Here is a 19,747-nt window from a genome sequence, read left to right as displayed (position 1 = left end):
TTCAGAATAAAATGAAATATTAAAGTAACCAAGAAAGTATGCTTAAAAATAACATTTTACTTTCTTCTTTGCATTTAAACTGCAACTATTAAACTCCACAACTTTTTACGACATATCAACGTGATTTTTATGTGAGAGAAGTTTGTTCATTCGACGTTGCAATTGGTGGAATCTTCTTCAGACGCGTGACGTTGGTTAAGCACGTATCGATAGTTAACGAAGCTGATTAATCTGCAAATCGAAAGGAATCGAATGGTAAACTCGATCGAATTGGAGTAAAACGAGACACGTTCACGTGGCACGATACGTTTTGACACGATGATTCGCGACAGGATTGACAAACACGCGTTAGAAAAGTGCGAGAATATGAATGAAATTGCGTGATATGACGCTATGCAAAATATATTTCTCGTTGTGATTTGTAAGTTGACCGCGATATACATGGTAACAGCGTCAGAGAAATTTCGTACAACTGTCGACATCACTGAGAACGTTAACAACAATCCTGTTCACTGTAACAATAATAATAATAGTACTATAATGGAAGATATTGCTGTAAGTACCCTTTCTCTCGAATAATCGAAAAGCATTGCCATGAACGTTTGATAAAGGACGTTTTTTTAGTAACGTTAAAGATACCAATGTCACGATCATAACCAAAATGGCAATCGCTTTTGAAGATTAACATTGAAATCTCGATTGAACCGTTAGTATCACTAAGTAATGTTGTGTATTATAGAATGTTAATTTTTATACTACGGAAACAGCGAAAATACCGCACGAAGATACTGTAATAAATAACGAGAACGAAAATTCGTATCGATCCGGATGCACCGATTTGTCAGCGATCCTCGAACAATGGCGAAAAAGGATAATCGTACGGAACACCAGCAACACAGCGGAGCATAATCCTTTACGGATGTCTAATAATGAATTAGGTTTAGTAAATATCGAAGAGGCACGGTACAAATCGAAGTCAGATCACGAAGTCAGTTATCCTTATCCTTTCACAGATTATATACGTCCTCGCGTTTGCGCCGATTTTTCACCTCTAAGTACTTATAGCAAGCCGCACCATCGACTTGTCAGGAATCTGAAATCGATTACGATTAATTATGAATCGAATTTAAGAAACGATCGCGGCAATTCGAAAAGGTCGAGGAGGATGTCGCATTTGTTTTTCCGCGGCAAACGGAGAAGATCGAATCGAAGCACTTCGGACGACGAAGAGTTCAAGCTGCAGGATCAGTGGAATAAAACGTTATTGTTGCCAAAATTGTTGGAAGCATCACAGGTTGAACGAAATACCAACGAATCTTCTTCGCCTTTTCCGAGTCGAAGTTTAGACGTATATGGAATACTGAGACTAAATTCAGTCTCTCAGAAACCAATTGGGTTTGTTAAAAAGAGAAGAAAAAGGAATATTTTGAATAAAAGAAGCACGGATATTTATCAGAAAGAAATGACCGCATATGTGGATACGTTTAAAATGTTATTTACAACTGATACACCGCAGGTTGAGTCTCAGTTGACGTACAATACTGAGCACCAAAGTGAAATAGATATTTTGCAAACAACGCTGAGTTGGTTAAATCAGGGACTAGCAAGCACAACTGTGTCGCCAGAGGTAATAGGACAAACTGTTACAGAAGAATTTGGCACATTTTATGATCAGCAATATAAAGAAGATTATAAAGAAGCATATGAAGGAGAATATAAAGAAGAGACGACTGAAAAATCTACCGGGTGGTATGAATACGATGAGCATATAGGAACGATTGCAATAACCGCTAAAAAAACCACAAGAACACTTACGACCGAAAGTACTACTGAAATGTTCACATCTACACAAACTTCTGCCTTTACAACACAAGGTACTACGACTATCAAATACTTAACTCCATCTTAAGTTTCCGTTCAGCCGATAATAGAATTAATTACTACAGAATTTGTAATTCCAGCCACAACCAGTACAACTACAGAGTTAAAAACAACAGCAGAAACGACTACAAAAATGACAGAAAGTACGTCAACAGAATTGCCCTTAACTACAACTGAAATAAGTACCACAATAACGGCTCCTCCCGTCATTACAACAACAAAAGGCACAACGGTTAGAATAATAGATACAGTTGCCACTACCACAATTTTGCCAACAAGTACAATAGAACTCACAACGGAGGGAACAACATTAGCTGTTACAACCGTGCGAGAACCGATAAAAACAGAAGTTACAACACCAACTAAAACCGTTCCGATGACTACTACTACATCGATGGTGGTAACAATTACAACTACACCGGTCACAACAACCACACCAATACCCACCACTACAAGCCTGCAGACCATAACAACCACAAAGCCTACCATGACAGAAAGAACTGTAGAAACTACAGTCGTCACCACACCGACACCACTTGCAACAACAATTGAAACAACCACAACAAAAGAACCCATGCCCATCACTACCAGTACAACGATGGAGCCAACTACAACAGCACCAACAACAGTAACTACGGTGCCAGACACAACTAGAACAAGTCTATCCACAACAAGAACGACAGAAACCCCAACGGAGGAGGCAACATCTACAGTAACAACCACACACGCACCAACGACAGTAACTACGGTGCCAGACACCACTACAACGAGTCTGTCAACAACAAGAACAACAGAAACGCCAACGGAGGAGGTAACATCTACAGTAACAACAACTCACGCACCAACAACAGAAACAACTACTGCAACAAGTACCGTTTCCACAATAACTACACTAACGATACCGCCGACAACAACACAAACGATAATAACAACGGAGGTGATGCACACAACAGCAGTGATTCCACGGAGAACAAGCACGACTGAAGCCACGTCAGAAGAGAAGATAGTGGATACATCACTAACCACGTTAATAACAACTGAGAAAATTACTACATTGCAAAAGGTACCTATTTCAACTACAACGACAACGCTGCCGAAAACAAGAACGATGGAAGCAACTACCAGCCCAACAACCGTGTTTGTTACCACCACAACGGCGATGATAACTACACCAACTACAATGCAGGCGACTACAGAAGAAACAACGATCATGACAACAGCACCGGTACCGCTAATAACAACAGACACAAGTACACCGGCACGAACAGCGCCTGCTACAACAACGACAACCACGGTGGAAGGCACTGCAAAGGAAACACCAATTACCACATCAACGCAGACGCAGGTAACGACAACGGCAACAATTAAAACAACTCTAACCGTGCCAGCTACTACAGCAACACCGCTGGTACCAACGACAACTACTGTAGAAGCCACTACCAAAACGATAACAGTTACCACATCATTTCTAGCTCCTTCAACAACAACAGAAACAATTACAACCACACGAACTATACCCGTTACTACTACAATGGAAACCGTACCCACAACAATTACGGAGAAAATCACAACAGAGGAAACCACAATTACTACATCAACGCCGCCGCTACATATTACAACTGAAACAATTACAACAACGTTAACCATGCCCGTCGTTACCACAACGTCCATGGTACCACCGACGACTAGGGTGGAAAAAATAGCAGAGAAAACGACAACTACCACGTTAATGCCTATGCCGGTGTTAACGACGGAAACAATTACGACAGCTCTAACCGTGCCTCTGACTACGACAACTCCAGTAGAGCCTATGACATCTGCGGTGGAAGTCACCACAGAAGAAACGACAGTTACCACAACAACGCCAATGCCGGTGACAAAATCTGAAACAATTACGACATCTCTAACCGTGTCTATAACTATGACAACTCCAGTAGAGTCTACGACATCCACGGTAGAAATCACCACAAAAGAAACGACAGTTACCACATCAACACCAATGCCAGAAACAACAACTGAAACAATTACGGCAGCTCTAACCGTGCCTCTGACTACGACAACTCCATTAGAGCCTACGACAACTACGGCGGAATTCACCACAGAAGAAACGACAGTTACCACATCAACGCCAATGCCAGAAACAACAACTGAAACAATTACGACAGCTCTAACCGTGCCTCTGACTACGACAACTCCAGTAGAGCCTATGACATCTGCGGTGGAAGTCACCACAGAAGAAACGATAGTTACCACAACAACGCCAATGCCGGTGACAAAATATGAAACAATTACGACATCTCTAACTGTGTCTAGGACTACGACAACTACGGCGGAAGTCACCACAGAGGAAACGACAATTACTACATTAACGTCAATGCCGGTGACGAAAACAGAATCAATTACGACAGCTCTAACCGTGCCTCTGACTACCACAACTCCATTAGAGCCTACGACAACTACGGTGGAAGTCACCACAGAAGAAACGACAGTTACCACAACAACACCAATGCCGGTGACAAAATCTGAAACAATTACGACATCTCTAACCGTGTCTATAACTATGACAACTCCGGTAGAGCCATCGGCAACTACGGCGGAAGTCACCACAGAAGAAACAACACTTACCACTTCAACGCCAATGCCAGTAACTACAACTGAAACAATTACGACAGCTCTAACCGTGCCTCTGACTACGACAACTCCAGTAGAGTCTACGACATCTGCGGTGGAAGTCACCACAGAAGAAACGACAGTTACCACAACAACACCAATGCCGGTGACAAAATCTGAAACAATTACGACATCTCTAACCGTGTCTATAACTATGACAACTCCGGTAGAGCCATCGGCAACTACGGCGGAAGTCACCACAGAAGAAACAACACTTACCACTTCAACGCCAATGCCAGTAACTACAACTGAAACAATTACGACAGCTCTAACCGTGCCTCTGACTACGACAACTCCAGTAGAGTCTACGACATCTACGGTGGAAATCACCACAAAAGAAACGACAGTTACCACATCAACACCAATGCCAGAAACAACAACTGAAACAATTACGACAGCTCTAACCGTGCCCCTGACTACGACAACTCCATTAGAGCCTACGACAACTACGGTGGAATTCACCACAGAAGAAACGACAGTTACCACATCAACGCCAATGCCAGAAACAACAACTGAAACTATTACGACAGCTCTAACCGTGCCTCTGACTACGACAACTCCAGTAGAGTCTACGACATCTGCGGTGGAAGTCACCACAGAAGAAACGACAGTTACCACATCAACGCCAATGCCAGAAACAACCACTGAAACAATTACGACAACTCTAACCGTGCCTCTGACTACGACAACTCCGGTTGAGCTAACGACAACTACGGCGGAAGTCACCACAGAAGAAACGACAGTTACCACATCAACGCCAATGCCAGAAACAACAACTGAAACAATTACGACAGCTCTAACCGTGCCTCTGACTACGACAACTCCAGTAGAGTCTACGACATCTGCGGTGGAAATCACCACAGAAGAAACGACAGTTAGCACTTCAACGCCAATGCCAGAAACAACAACTGAAACAATTACTACAGCTCTAACCGTGCCTCTGACTACGACAACTCCAGTAGAGTCTACGATAACTACGGCGGAAGTCACCACAGAAGAAACAACACTTACCACTTCAACGCCAATGCCAATAACCACAACTGAAACAATTACGACAGCTCTAACCGTGCCTCTGACTACGACAACTCCAGTAGAGTCTACGACATCTGCGGTGGAAGTCACCACAGAAGAAACGACAGTTAGCACTTCAACGCCAATGCCAGTAACAACTACAGAAATAGTTACGACCGCTCTAACTGTGCCTCTGACTACGACAACTCCAGTAGAGTCTACGACATCTGCGGTGGAAATCACCACAGAAGAAACGACAGTTACCACAACAACACCAATGCCGGTGACAAAATCTGAAACAATTACGACATCTCTAACCGTGTCTAGGACTACGACAACTACAGTAGAGCCAACGACAACTACGGCGGAAGTCACCACAGAAGAAACGACAGTTACCACAACAACGCCAATGCCGGTGACAAAATATGAAACATTTACGACATCTCTAACCGTGTCTAGGACTACGACAACTACAGTAGAGCCAACGACAACTACGGCGGAAGTCACCACAGAGGAAACGACAATTACTACAATAACGTCAATGCCGGTGACGAAAACAGAATCAATTACGACAGCTCTAACCGTGCCTCTGACTACGACAACTCCATTAGAGCCTACGACAACTACGGTGGAAGTCACCACAGAAGAAACGACAGTTACCACATCAACGCCAATGCCAGAAACAACCACTGAAACAATTACGACCGCTCTAACTGTGCCTCTGACTACGACAACTCCAGTAGAGTCTACGACATCTGCGGTGGAAATCACCACAGAAGAAACGACAGTTACCACATCAACGCCAATGCCAGAAACAACAACTGAAACAATTACGACAGCTCTAACCATGCCTCTGACTACGTCAACTCAAGTAGAGTCTACGACATCTGCGGTGGAAATCACCACAGAAGGAACGACAGTTACCACATCAACGCCAATGCCAGAAACAACAACTGAAACAATTTCGGCAGCTCTAACCGTGCCACTGACTACGACAACTCCAGTAGAGCCGATGACATCTGCCGTGGAAGTCACCACAGAAGAAACGACAGTTATCACAACAACGCCAATGCCGGTAACAAGATCTGAAACAATTACGACATCTCTAACCGTGTCTAGGACTACGACAACTACAGTAGAGCCAGCGACCACTACGGCGGAAGTCACCACAGAGGAAACGACAATTACTATATTAACGTCAATGCCGGTGACGAAAACAGAATCAATTACAAGAGCTCTATCCGTGCCTCTGACTACGACAACTCCAGTAGAGTCTACGACATCTGCGGTGGAAGTCACCACAGAAGAAACGACAGTTAGCACTTCAACGCCAATGCCAGTAACAACTGCAGAAATAGTTACGACCGCTCTAACTGTGCCTATGATTACCGCAATTCCGGTAGAGGCAACAAGAACTACGGTGGGACTCACCACAGAAGAAACGACAGTTACCACTTCAACGCCAATGCCGGTGACAACAACTGAAACAATTACGACAGCTCTAACGGTGTCTATAACTATGACAACTCCGGTAGAGCCAACGACAACTACGGCGGAAGTCACCACAGAAGAAACAACAGTTACTACATCAACGCCAATGCCAGTAACAACAACTGAAGCAATTACGACAGCTCCAACGGTGTCTATGACTATGACAACTCCATTAGAGCAATCGACAACTACGGCGGAAGTCACCACAGAAGAAACGACAATTACTACGTTAACGTCAATGCCGGTGACGACAACAGAATCAATTACGACAGCTCTAACCGTGCCTCTGACTACGACAACTCCATTAGAGCCTACGACAACTACGGTGGAAGTTACCACAGAAGAAACGACAGTTACCACATCAACGCCAATGCCAGAAACAACAACTGAAACAATTACGACAGCTCTAATCGTGCCTCTGACTACGACAACTCCATTAGAGCCTACGACAACTACGGTGGAAGTTACCACAGAAGAAACGACAGTTACCACATCAACGCCAATGCCAGAAACAACAACTGAAACAATTACGACAGCTCTAATCGTGCCTCTGACTACGACAACTCCATTAGAGCCTACGACAACTACGGTGGAAGTCACCACAGAAGAAACAACAGTTACTACATCAACGCCAATGCCAGTAACAACAACTGAAACAATTACGACAGCTCTAACCGTGCCTGTGACTACGACAACTCCATTAGGGTCTACGACAACTACGGTGGAAGTCACCACAGAAGAAACGACAATTACTACATTAACGTCAATGCCGGTAACGACAACAGAATCTATTACGACAGCTCTAACCGTGCCTCTGACTGCGTCAACTCCATTGGAACCTACGACAACTACGGTGGAAGTCACCACAGAAGAAACGACAGTTACGGCATCAACGCCGATGCCAGTGCCGACAACAGAAACGATTACGACATCTCTAACCGTGTCTACGACTACGACAACTAGAGTGGAGCCAACGACAACTACGGCGGAAGTCACCACAGAGGAAACGACAGTTAGCACATTAACGTCAATGCCGGCGACGACAACTGAAACAATTAAGACAGCTTCAACGGTGTCTACAACTATGACAACTCCGGTTGAGATAACGACAACTACGGCGGAAGTCACCACAGAAGAAACAACAGTTACCACTTCAACGCCAATGCCAGTAACCACAACAGAAATAGTTACGACCGCTCTAACTGTGCCTATAATTACCGCAATTCCGGTAGAGACAAGAAGAACTACGGTGGAACTCACCACAGAAGAAACGTCAGTTAGCACTTCAACGCCAATGCCAGTAACAAGAGCTGAAGCAATTACGACAGCTCCAACGGTGTCTATTACTATGACAACTCCATTAGAGCAATCGACAACTACGGCGGAAGTCACCACAGAAGAAACGACAAGTACTACATTAACGTCAATGCCGGTGACGACAACAGAATCAATTACGACAGCTCTAACAGTGCCTCTGACTGCGTCAACTCCATTGAAGCCGACGACAACTACGGAGAAAGTCACCACAGAAGAAACATCACTTATCACATCGACGCCACTGCCGGTGACGACAACTGAAACAATTACGACAGCTCCAACGGTGTCTATGACTATACCAACTCCATTAGAGCCCACGACATCTGCGGTGGTAGTCACCACAGAAGAAACGACAGTTACTACATCAACGCCAATGCCAGTAACAGCAACTGAAGCAATTACGACAGCTCCAACGGTGTCTCTGACTATGACAGCTCCATTAGAGCCAACGACAACTACGGTCGAAGCCACCACCGAAGAAACGACAATTAGCACATTAACGTCAATACCGGTGATGACAACAGAAACAATTACGACAGCTCTAACCGTGCCTACGTCTACGACAACTCCAGTAGAGCCTACGACATCTGCGGTGGTAGTCACCACAGAAGAAACGACAGTTACCACTTCAACGCCAATGCCAGTAACAAGATCTGAAGCAATTACGACAGCTCCAACTGTGTCTATAACTATGGCAACTCCGGTAGAGCCAACGACAACTACGGCGGAGTTCACCACAGAAGAAACGACAATTACCACATTAACGTCAATGCCGGTGACGACAACTGAAACAATTACGACAACTCTAATCGTGCCTACGACTACGACAACTCCAGTAGAGCCGACGACAACTGCGATGGAAACCACCACAGAAGAAACGTCAGTTACCACATTAACGCCGACGGCTCTAACAACAACGGAAAGTATTTCAATATCTCCAACTATACCAGTAACTGCTACAACGGTGATGATACCCACAAGTGGGTGGGAATCCACTATAGAAGAAACAATTACCACATCAATACCAACACCTGTATCAACAACGGAATCTATTACAGCCTCACTAACCTTGCCTCTTACCTCACTAACAACTGCCTCGTCGGTGGTCTCTACAGAGGAAATTGCAAGTGTCACATCAACGACAACATGGTTAACAGCAACTGAAGGAATTACATCAGCTTTAACTTTGCTGGTTACTACCTCATCAACGATTGTACCTATAACTACGGTGAGAGCAACTACAATGGAAACAGCTACCACGGCTAGTGAAACGACAGTGACATCAGCTACAGTAACAATGTCCCCTCTATCGAAGACCACAGAAGTAGTCACCGAAAGAACAATTTTGGCTACCACTATTACACCTACTGTGGGCACTATACACATTTCTATTACGATATCACCATCGGCGACTGAAACAGTAGGACCGACGTTTGCTACAACAGCGATAATTACCACTGAAGGTGCCACTATATCCACTACATCAACATCTGCCTTAACAACGGAAGCATCTGTATTAACAACAACGCCTGAAACAACAATTGCGGAAGAAACTACAACTACTGGTTTTGTACCTATCGTAGGAACGTTAACAACAGAATCGACCATACGTACTACTGAATTTCCAATTGAAATTTCTACAACGCCTTCTCCCAGTACCATGGGAACAACAGTAACTATCAGCGAAGCAATTACAATCACCACTAGAGCCACTCATCTCGAAACAACAACTGGTAAATTTATAATTATACTTATTTCTGTATTTACGTTATTTGAAATTGTTTCCCTTAATTTTATGTACAGTTTCTGGAACCAGGGAATCTACTACCGAGGGCATAATTACATCGACTCCATTTTCTTCAGTGATATACACTGAATCTGAAATTCCTACTGCCAGTATCACAACTGAAAGTTATACTCCTGTCATAGAAACACCATTATACACAACAGAGTTATTAGAATTTACAACAGAAGCACTTACTCCCACTACCGAAATTTATCTTTTGCCGATTACTACAAGTTTTATTCTTCCTTCGTTGCCCACGATGACAGAAGTAATAACATTACTCACTAAAACTGAAATAGTAAGTAGAAAAGGAATTTTAACTTTGCTTATGGTGCATATATCTGACGAAATAAAACTTTTAATATCAAAAGGACATTTAAATGTATACATATTTACTTAATGCAAATATGTAATTTAATGGAAATTATAAAGCTAGCTTATACAACAATTCTAAACTACAATTATAGGTTAGAACAACGAAAACTGTTGAATTAATAACACCATCGAGAACAACATTACCAGTAACGAAACACGTTACTGTAACCGAGACATTTCAGGACTTAGAGTACGAAAAGGAATATAAAGAAGCATACGAGGAAGGAGAGGAAGAAGAACCTACCGAAGAACCGGAATGGCATGCTTACGAAGAAGAAGAGATGATTACTACAAAGCCTGTTGTAGAAAAGACAACAAAGTGGATACGTGCAACAACCACTGTTGCACCGCTAATCACAACGTTTACGACAGCAAGTACAACAGAAACAACATTAACGACTGCAGAACATACTACTGTATCTACAATAGTAACAACAGTTACGACTATGGAATCTCCTACAACTGAAAGTACAACTACAGAGAGTACACGGCTAACTAGTGAAAAAACTACCGTCAAAATTCCATCACCAACCATTGAAAGTACTAGTACCGAAAGTACATCGCCTCTGATTGAAAGTACTACCGTAACAATTTCAGCACCTACCACAGAGAGTACTACATTGAAAGCTTTACCACTTACAACTGAAAGCACCACAATTGAAGTCGTCCCTGTCTCCACAGAAATACCGTCCCTCAATGAAACTACAGAAGCAACTGAAGAAACAACTATATCTGTTACAGAAAAAGTAACATTGCTCACACCTACGACTATAACCACTGAATCAGTGACAGTTAATGTAACAACAGAAACAATGGAAACAACAACGGTGTCTCCAAAGGCAGAAATCACTACATTATTACCTACTACTAAGACTACCACTGTAACTACTAAAACACCGTTTGTTACAACAGAATCCACGACAGAGTCTGTAACTGTAGCCACTGAAACAATAGAAACAACGTCACTTAGAACAGAAGTGACTACGAAATTTCCAGTTACTGAAATCACAAATGCAACTACAGAAACAGAATCCAGAACAGAGTATATTACTGCAACAACAGAAACGCTACCTGTTAACATAACTACTGCAACAACTGAAACAACAATATCTATCGAAACGGAAATCACTTCTCCTCTTACTGAAGTTACAAGTGCAACAGTAAGGAGCCCATCTATCACTACTGAAACGTCGGAAGTGACAACTAAATCAACAACTGAAATACTATCCGTTAATATAACTACTGAAACAACTACATCAATGGAGACGGAAATCACTTCTCCTCGCACTGAAGTTACAAGTGTAACCGTAACGGCACCATCTACCACTACTGAAACGACAGAAGTGACAACTACGTCTACAACTAAAATACTACCCGTTAATATAACTACTGAAACAACAGAAACAACTACACCAATGGAGACTGAAGTCACTTCTACTATTGAAGTTACGAAGACAACAGTGATGACACCATTTATAACTACTGCAAGGACAGAAATAACAACTGAAACCACCAGTATAACAACTGAAATATTATCCGTTAATATAACTACTGAAACAACAGAAACAACTATACCAATGGAGGCTGAAGTCACTTCTACTATTGAAGTTACAAAGACAACAATGAAAACACCATCTATTACTACTGAAACGTCAGAAGTGACAACTGAAACATTACCCATTAATATTACTACTGAAACAACAATGTCTATCGAAACGGAAATCACTTCTCCTCGTACTGAAGTTACAAGTGTAACCGTAACGACCCGACCTACCACAACTGAAACGTCGGAAGTGGCAACTAAATCCACAACTGAAATATTACCCGTTAATATAACCACTGAAACAATCGAAACAACTACACCAATGGAGACAGAAATCACTTCTCCTTCTATTGAAGTTACAAATGTAACAGTAACGACCCCATCTATCTCTATTGAAACTACAGAAGTAACAACTGAAACCACCACTATAACAACTGAAACATTACCTATTAATATAACCACTGAAACAGCCAAGACAACTACATCAATGGAGGTGGAAATCACTTCTCCTACTATTGAAGTTACAAATGTAACAATAACGACCCCATCTATTACTATTGAATCGACAAAAGTAACAACTGAAGCCACCACTGTAACATCTGAAACATTACCTATTAATATAACCACTGAAACAGCCAAGACAACTACATCAATGGCGGTGGAAATCACTTCTCCTACTATTGAAGTTACAAATGTAACAGTAACGACCCCATATATCTCTATTGAATCGACAAAAGTAACAACTGAAGCCACCACTGTAACAACTGAAACATTACCTATTAATATAACCACTGAAACAGCCAAGACAACTACATCAATGGCGGTGGAAATCACTTCTCCTACTATTGAAGTTACAAATGTAACAGTAACGACCCCATATATCTCTATTGAAACGATAGAAGTAACAACTGAAGCCACCATTATAACAACTGGAACATTACTCATTAATATAACTACTGAAACGGCAGAAACAACAATATTTATCGAAACGGAAATCACTTCTCCTTTTACTGGAGTTCCAAATATAACAATAACGATCCCATCTACCACTACTGAAACGTCGGAAGTGACAACTAGAACCACCAGTATAACAACTGAAACATTACCCATTAATATAACTACCGAAACAGCAGAAACAACAATATCTATCGAAAAGGAAATCACTTCTCCTTTTACTGGAGTTCCAAATACAACAATAACGATCCCATCTACCACTACTGAAACGTCAGAAGTGACAACTAAATCCACAACTGAAATATTACCCGTTAATATAACCACTGAAACAACTGAAACAACAATATCTATCGAAACGGAAATCACTTCTCCTCTTACGGAAGTTAAAAATGTAACTATAGAAACCCCGTCCATTATCACTGTAACACCGGAAACCACATCTAAATCTACATCCGTAATAGCAGCAACTGTACCAAGCAACGTAACTGCGGAAAAAACAGAAACCGCTGCTTCTATCGAGATTGAAGTCACTTCACGATTGCCAACAACTGAGATCACAAATATGACTACCGAAACCGTATTTACTACAGAGTCTTTACCAGCAATTACAGAATCGCCGCCGATTAATGTGACTACCGAAGCAATCGAAATAACAACATTGTCTGTTAAGACAGAAACGACCCCATTCACATCTATTACTGAAAGGACAACGGTGAGCATAGAAACTCCGTTTGTTTTCACAGAAACATCAGAATCTACAGTTAAGCTTATAAATATAACTACAGAAGCATTATTAATCAATGTAACTACTGAAACGACAGAATCACTGTCAATAAACGAAACAGAAATAACAAGCACACCTATTGCAACAGTAATAACAACATCCTCTCCGACTGAAAAGCCAACCACCATAATTTCGCTCGTCACATTCAAAAACGAAACTCTAATACCAGAAATAAAATTGCTGACAACCTCAACCATATTTCCTACAACGTTTTGGACAGGCCAATTCACAAGTCCCACCATCTTTGAAACCATGGAATCCGTTTATGTTACACCGCCTAAATTATTACCCGAGATGACGACAACAAAGTTACTCGAAGTACCTACCACAACCATAAAACTGTCTACTGAATTCCCCGAGAAGACTGAAACGATTTATGAGGAGCTCGAAGAGGAGGAAGAGTACGAGGAAGAAGTTCCCACTACTGAAGAACACCCGGCGTTCTATGATTACGAAGAAGAAACAACAACAACAGCTGTAACTAAGAAAACAACGGAGGCAATGTTTACAACTTTATCTGTTAAAATGGAATATCCAATTACTATGGAAAACATAACTATTACCACGGAGAATGCTACTACTGCGCTTATTACTGTAATCAGTGAATCACCTCCTTCAATTTCTCATACTACAACACCAACAACGACCTTACCTCCTATAATTGATAACGTTACTATTTCCCTTAAGGAGATACCAGAATTTACTACAGAAATTACCAATGTAACTACAGAATCGATTGTAATTACAACTGAAACAACTCCGTACACAACATCAATATCAACCGTATCATTTACAACAGAAAGCGCCACTTTTTACACCGAAACAGTGAAAATTACAGAAACAACTCCACTGAATGCTACACCAATAGAAACAGTCAAAACAGAAACAACAGTTCCCTTTATTCCGGTAGTTACAACGGTTGCAACCTTCACTTCCGAAGAAACAGTTACCACAACTGAAGAAATTGCTCTGAGCACCGGAGAAGAAGCCTATGAAACTGAAACAATGTACGACTACGAATACGGGAAGGAGTACAAGGTAGCGTACGAAGAAGAAGAACACGAAGACGAGAGTACAGAAATACTCACTCCAGTGTGGCGCGACTATGAGGCAGAAAATTACACGTCCACGAAACCAGCAGTCGAAACAACGACCAAAGAAGTTATCAAAGTAGAAGTTACAATCGTCAAAGCGGAAGTTAATATTACAACCCCCTTTGTGACTGTTCCCGAAATCGTGTCGACAGTTTCAACCCCGTTGTACACGGAAGAAACAGAAACAACGTCGAAAGTGTCAACGTTAACTCCGAGCAATCTTTCATCTACATTTACAGAAGAAACAACTTGGTCACCGTACGTAAATGTTTCATTTGCCACTGAAGAGGCTACAACGTTCGCCACTACGAAACCGGCGGAAACCGAAGCGACAGAGGGAGAGACAACGTTCGTCTCTGTGGAATCTACCGAAACGGAGGAAGAAGAATTGAATTTTACCACCCTAATATACACTTTACCGCAAAGTACCGAATTCTCCACGGAATACTTGCCGATGGATTACTCGGAAGAGTTGGACACAAACTTCACGAGACCAAGGGAAGTTACTTTGTCCGAGCACTCAACAAAATCGACGGAAAAGACGAGGTTACTCGTCACAATGGCGAACGTCACAGAGTTACCTTTCTCGCCCGAATTAACTACCTTCGAATTAAAGGGCACAACGAATCAAGCACAGAAGAAAATTCGTCACAAAGAGTTAAAAGTGGATCTGCTGGAGAAACTGGAAGAATTAGAGGTTACCGAGAAGAAACTGCTGAAGCAAGAAGAAGATCTTCAGAACGAAATAGAACAATGGCAACACGAGAAGGCGAAACGAATACAGGACATGATCGAACGACACAAGCATGTGACAAGCACTCCTGCAACTACGACTCCCACGAAAATCGAACATCTCACTGATGGATCACCGTTTGTACGCGAAACAACAGCTGCGTTTAAAACAACAGTTTCTTCGGTAGGTCTCGCGGAGACGAAACAGAAAACCACGGTAACTCCTGCAGCAACGACGGAAGATGTGCTCGAGAAACAGATCAGGAAGCTGGAGGGACAGATTTCTGGGAAGGAGAGACAGCTGAAGGAGAAGTCGGATAAATTATTAGAAAAGGAGAAGAAACTTCAGAGAGAAAAAGAGGAGTTTGAAAGAAAATTGAGGGAAATGGAGGAGAAACTGTCGAGAGGAGAGGATTTGGAGGATATTTTGAAGACCACGGGAACACGTTTCCTGGGAACGACACTCACGACGCCATCTTTCTCGCAACTACCACCCACCGAGAGGACTACGATCGACATTCGAGAAACAACGTTAGCTGAAGTTAGCGGAGGAGCCACCGTGAGGAGGATCGTCACACTTCACCGCGAGGAAGAGGAAGAGGAAGAGGAAGAAAAGAAAGGCACTACGAGGATCTGTCTGAACGTTCTCAAGGATAAACCTAAGGGAAAACACGCGGAGGGTTTAGTGACTGAAAAAGTTTGCCTGCCGTTCGTTCCAGGCAGCGCAGCTTCTAAGGACGAGAAAATCAAGATTGACAAGCTGCAGCTTAAAGGGCACGAATGGACGGAGGGCGCATTTACGAAGTATCATGGAGAACCGGAAACGGAGTCCGTTGACAACGAGAACGAGAGGAAGAGGTCGTTGTTTGGACAGGATCGATTTAAACGGAGCGACGGGGAAACTATTGAACCTGAACTTTGTATAGATAACTTCGGTGATGATAAAAGAACAGAGACGCAAATCAAAGAGCCGTTTCCGGTGTGTGGAAATTGTAGTTCTCGATTTACGGATACTTTCGTGAACACCGGAGTGTCGGAAATTAGTGAAAAGTATGATAGAAAGAATGGCGATGTTAAGAGATACAGGATTCGATCTATTCTTGAGATTGGTGAAAATGACGGTGAGGTAATTGTTGGAAAGGATAACGAGGCAAGTGTAGAGGAGTACGATTATGAAGGGGAGGTTGAGAGAAATTTGAGACAAGAAGAGACCACGACGAAGTGGTTAACGGAAAGTACAGTTGATACAAACGAAGAAGTTAATTTTGGAAGAGAAAGTGAGTCGAGCGAAAATGATTCGTTAAAGGACATTAGGTCTGGTGATAGTGAAACTGAATCAGTTGCGGAGGATGAAGTCTACCATACCACGGACAGCTTGGTGGGCGAAATTGAGAGTGATGAAGGTGAAGAAGAGGCAAGTTTAAGTGAAGATGGCGAAGACGTTAATGACAATGAAAATATTCGGGGTAAGACGTAATATTCTAACTGATTAATTTTTTTATTTATTCTGTATGATTTGATTTTATTTTATGTAGTAATTATTGTGTTTCGGAGTGGTAAAGGATGTATTAAAGTAAGAATAGTGTCTTGAGACTTTTGCAACAGTGATTTGTGTAATTGAAAGTTTACGTCACTAAATAATTACTAGTGAAATACCTTCGTGCAATATTTTGTTACATTTTTTTCCCATTTCTATATTCTAGAATAGTAATAAAATGAAAGTAAACCTTGTGTAAAATAAAATAAAATCGAACCCGGCTATATAACGTTCGTTGAAGTTGTTTCTTTTGAAGTAAACAATTTTTCGTTTCACAGTTCAATCGTTTCAGTCTCTCTTTGAGCCGGTTCACACTCAATTGACCTTTGTGAAATATAAAATTTTATTCAATTGTAACATAAAACTAAAGTCACACACGTAGGTTTATAGGACTATAAATATATCGCCTTGAAAGCAACTAAATTCGTGTGTTTAGTGTTAAATAACTGTTAAATTTATTTAGAACTGAGCACTGAAAACTTGATTGCCTTCAACCCTTAGATTATTCTGTCGTTAGCGGACCGATCGAAATTTCTTAATATTTCACTATACCGTGTAAGGAGACCTTTAAGATGATCTATATTAAGATTTATACCTATTAATATATTTTTGGCAGGAGGTTTAAATCATGTGTCTCCTTATACAATAGGTTAAATTACATTATGTACACAATTTTTCCAAAAATATGCTAACACAAATATTTAAAAAATATAAATACAGTAGGACCCCGTATAACGCGATCAAAAAATTTCTACTGTCCCCGTATAACGCTAACAAAACAGAGAAAAAGAAGAACATACAAATTCCCAATTTCTAATTTCGTAATTTTGGGTTAATTAAATTTGACCTAAAAAGGGACGTCTCTGGAACTTCATTTATTCTATATTTCCAGCATTACAAGGGTCCTACCGTGCTGCATCGTTTTAAAATTAAATAAACGAAATAGTACCGATACAAATATCCCAAAAAATTATTCTTCAAAAATATTCCACAAAAGAGTAATTTTTCTTCCTTCTTCTGCCGCTTTCTTAAAACTTTCTTCTAAGATCCCCTACTCCGCATTGACAAACGAGATAAACTCTATAACAAATGTCAAACTACAAAATTAACACGTACCTGCGTACTTATTATTTTGTTCCAACACGAGCTGCGTTTCAATTGCAGAGAAAACTAGACAGACACCTGGCCCGGAATGGCCGACAGAAGCTTTAACCGCGTACCGTGTGGGTGGTACTAAAACTTGGATGTTGGAGTATCCGGTACGAGGAGGTCCAGAAGAGTCAGAGAGCGTCGAAGACGAGGAGAATTTTCAGATGGAGAACGGAGCTGTCGAAAAACGTCCACTAGGGCCGACTACTTGCTACTATGTTATCGTTAACAGTGAAGAAGACAGTCGAAAGCCCTGAGGATCGTTTCACCGTGCGAGAATGGGCTTCGAATCATCCTTTGGAGGAATATATTTCGTAAACGAGCGAACAAACATCTCACCTATAGACCAATTCAAACACGCGCAAGATAAAGATACATAAATTTCGCTATAAAAATTCTACTGCCACGGAAGCAGGTGACATTTTTTTTTTTTACTAGTTTTTTCGATGACACGCATGTAAGATTTATCAAGACACTAGAGAAAAGAAAAATGGAAGCTATAAGAGAACGAATCAGTGAAATAGCAGTGAGACGTGACAATTAGTGTTAAAATGTTGTGTAAAGATTGTACATATGTATATAAGTGTAAACATTAATAAATTCGATTAGAACATTCATATTAATTCTGCTAGCTGTTTAATCCGTAAATTACACTATTCTTGGTGTTATCGCTGCTCTCTAATCTACTTGGAGAATTCTTTCGCTACGTCTACCGCAGCCTCTTTAACCGGAAATCCAAAGTGGTCGCTTAAGCTCTTACTCGGATTGATAGCGGAGTTTATCTTGCTTCAAAGTGGTTTACTTTTTAATTCTGCCTGTTCTTCTATCGTCAAACGCACGGAAAAAGATGCGGTTAAATAATACACATGCAGAAAGATGCTAACACGAATGTAACTTTGTTCTACAAATGTATTTTCATGGAGAAAATCCTTGCAATATATCAAGTTTACCGAAAGAAAATTAGGCTTATCTACATATGCATTAAAATTTCTGACTTCCGTTCACTTTGTACAACTGGAACTTCGAAAAAAGCGATCGTTCAACACGTATAATAGCGAAATGATCAGATTCCAAATGACAATTCGCAGCATCTTCAAATGAAAATTAATTAGAGCTTCTGCGATACATTCGCAAGTCTATCGAACATGGTCGAAATTATTTCTAAATCAAAATCTTCAATTTCAATGGAATTATTTTTTTTTTTCAAAATGAACGTCTTATATACGACTAACACAACTATTCCATAAAACGTCCAATAATTTGGTATCAACGAGAACATGTCGGATGTGCTAATCAATTTTGCTGTTTCTAACGTCAAGAATCAATTGTACCGTCGAAAACGATACGAAGATATTTTTCCGAAACTCTGCAACTTTCATCTCCGAGCAGTTTCACAATTTATGTTTTTTTATCTGGTATATAA

The 19,747-nt window shown here is 41.2% G+C and overlaps 1 protein-coding gene across 1 annotated transcript; it reads left to right on the top strand.

The window, feature by feature from the left end:
* The first annotated feature begins 441 nt into the window (after positions 1 to 441).
* LOC108575085 (mucin-17-like) lies at positions 442 to 18,581 on the top strand. Its single transcript, XM_017937800.1, has 7 exons — positions 442 to 555; positions 740 to 1,874; positions 1,947 to 10,103; positions 10,174 to 10,454; positions 10,624 to 15,950; positions 16,011 to 17,104; positions 18,340 to 18,581. The coding sequence occupies exons 1-7, from the start codon at positions 442 to 444 to the stop codon at positions 18,579 to 18,581; spliced, it is 16,350 nt and encodes a 5,449-aa protein (XP_017793289.1).
* Positions 18,582 to 19,747: the final 1,166 nt, after the last annotated feature.

Source organism: Habropoda laboriosa, unplaced genomic scaffold (genome assembly GCF_001263275.1).
Source record: "Habropoda laboriosa isolate 0110345459 unplaced genomic scaffold, ASM126327v1 scaffold258, whole genome shotgun sequence".
In the NCBI taxonomy this organism is placed as follows: domain Eukaryota; kingdom Metazoa; phylum Arthropoda; class Insecta; order Hymenoptera; family Apidae; genus Habropoda; species Habropoda laboriosa.
This window is presented reverse-complemented; position numbering and strand designations above follow the sequence as displayed.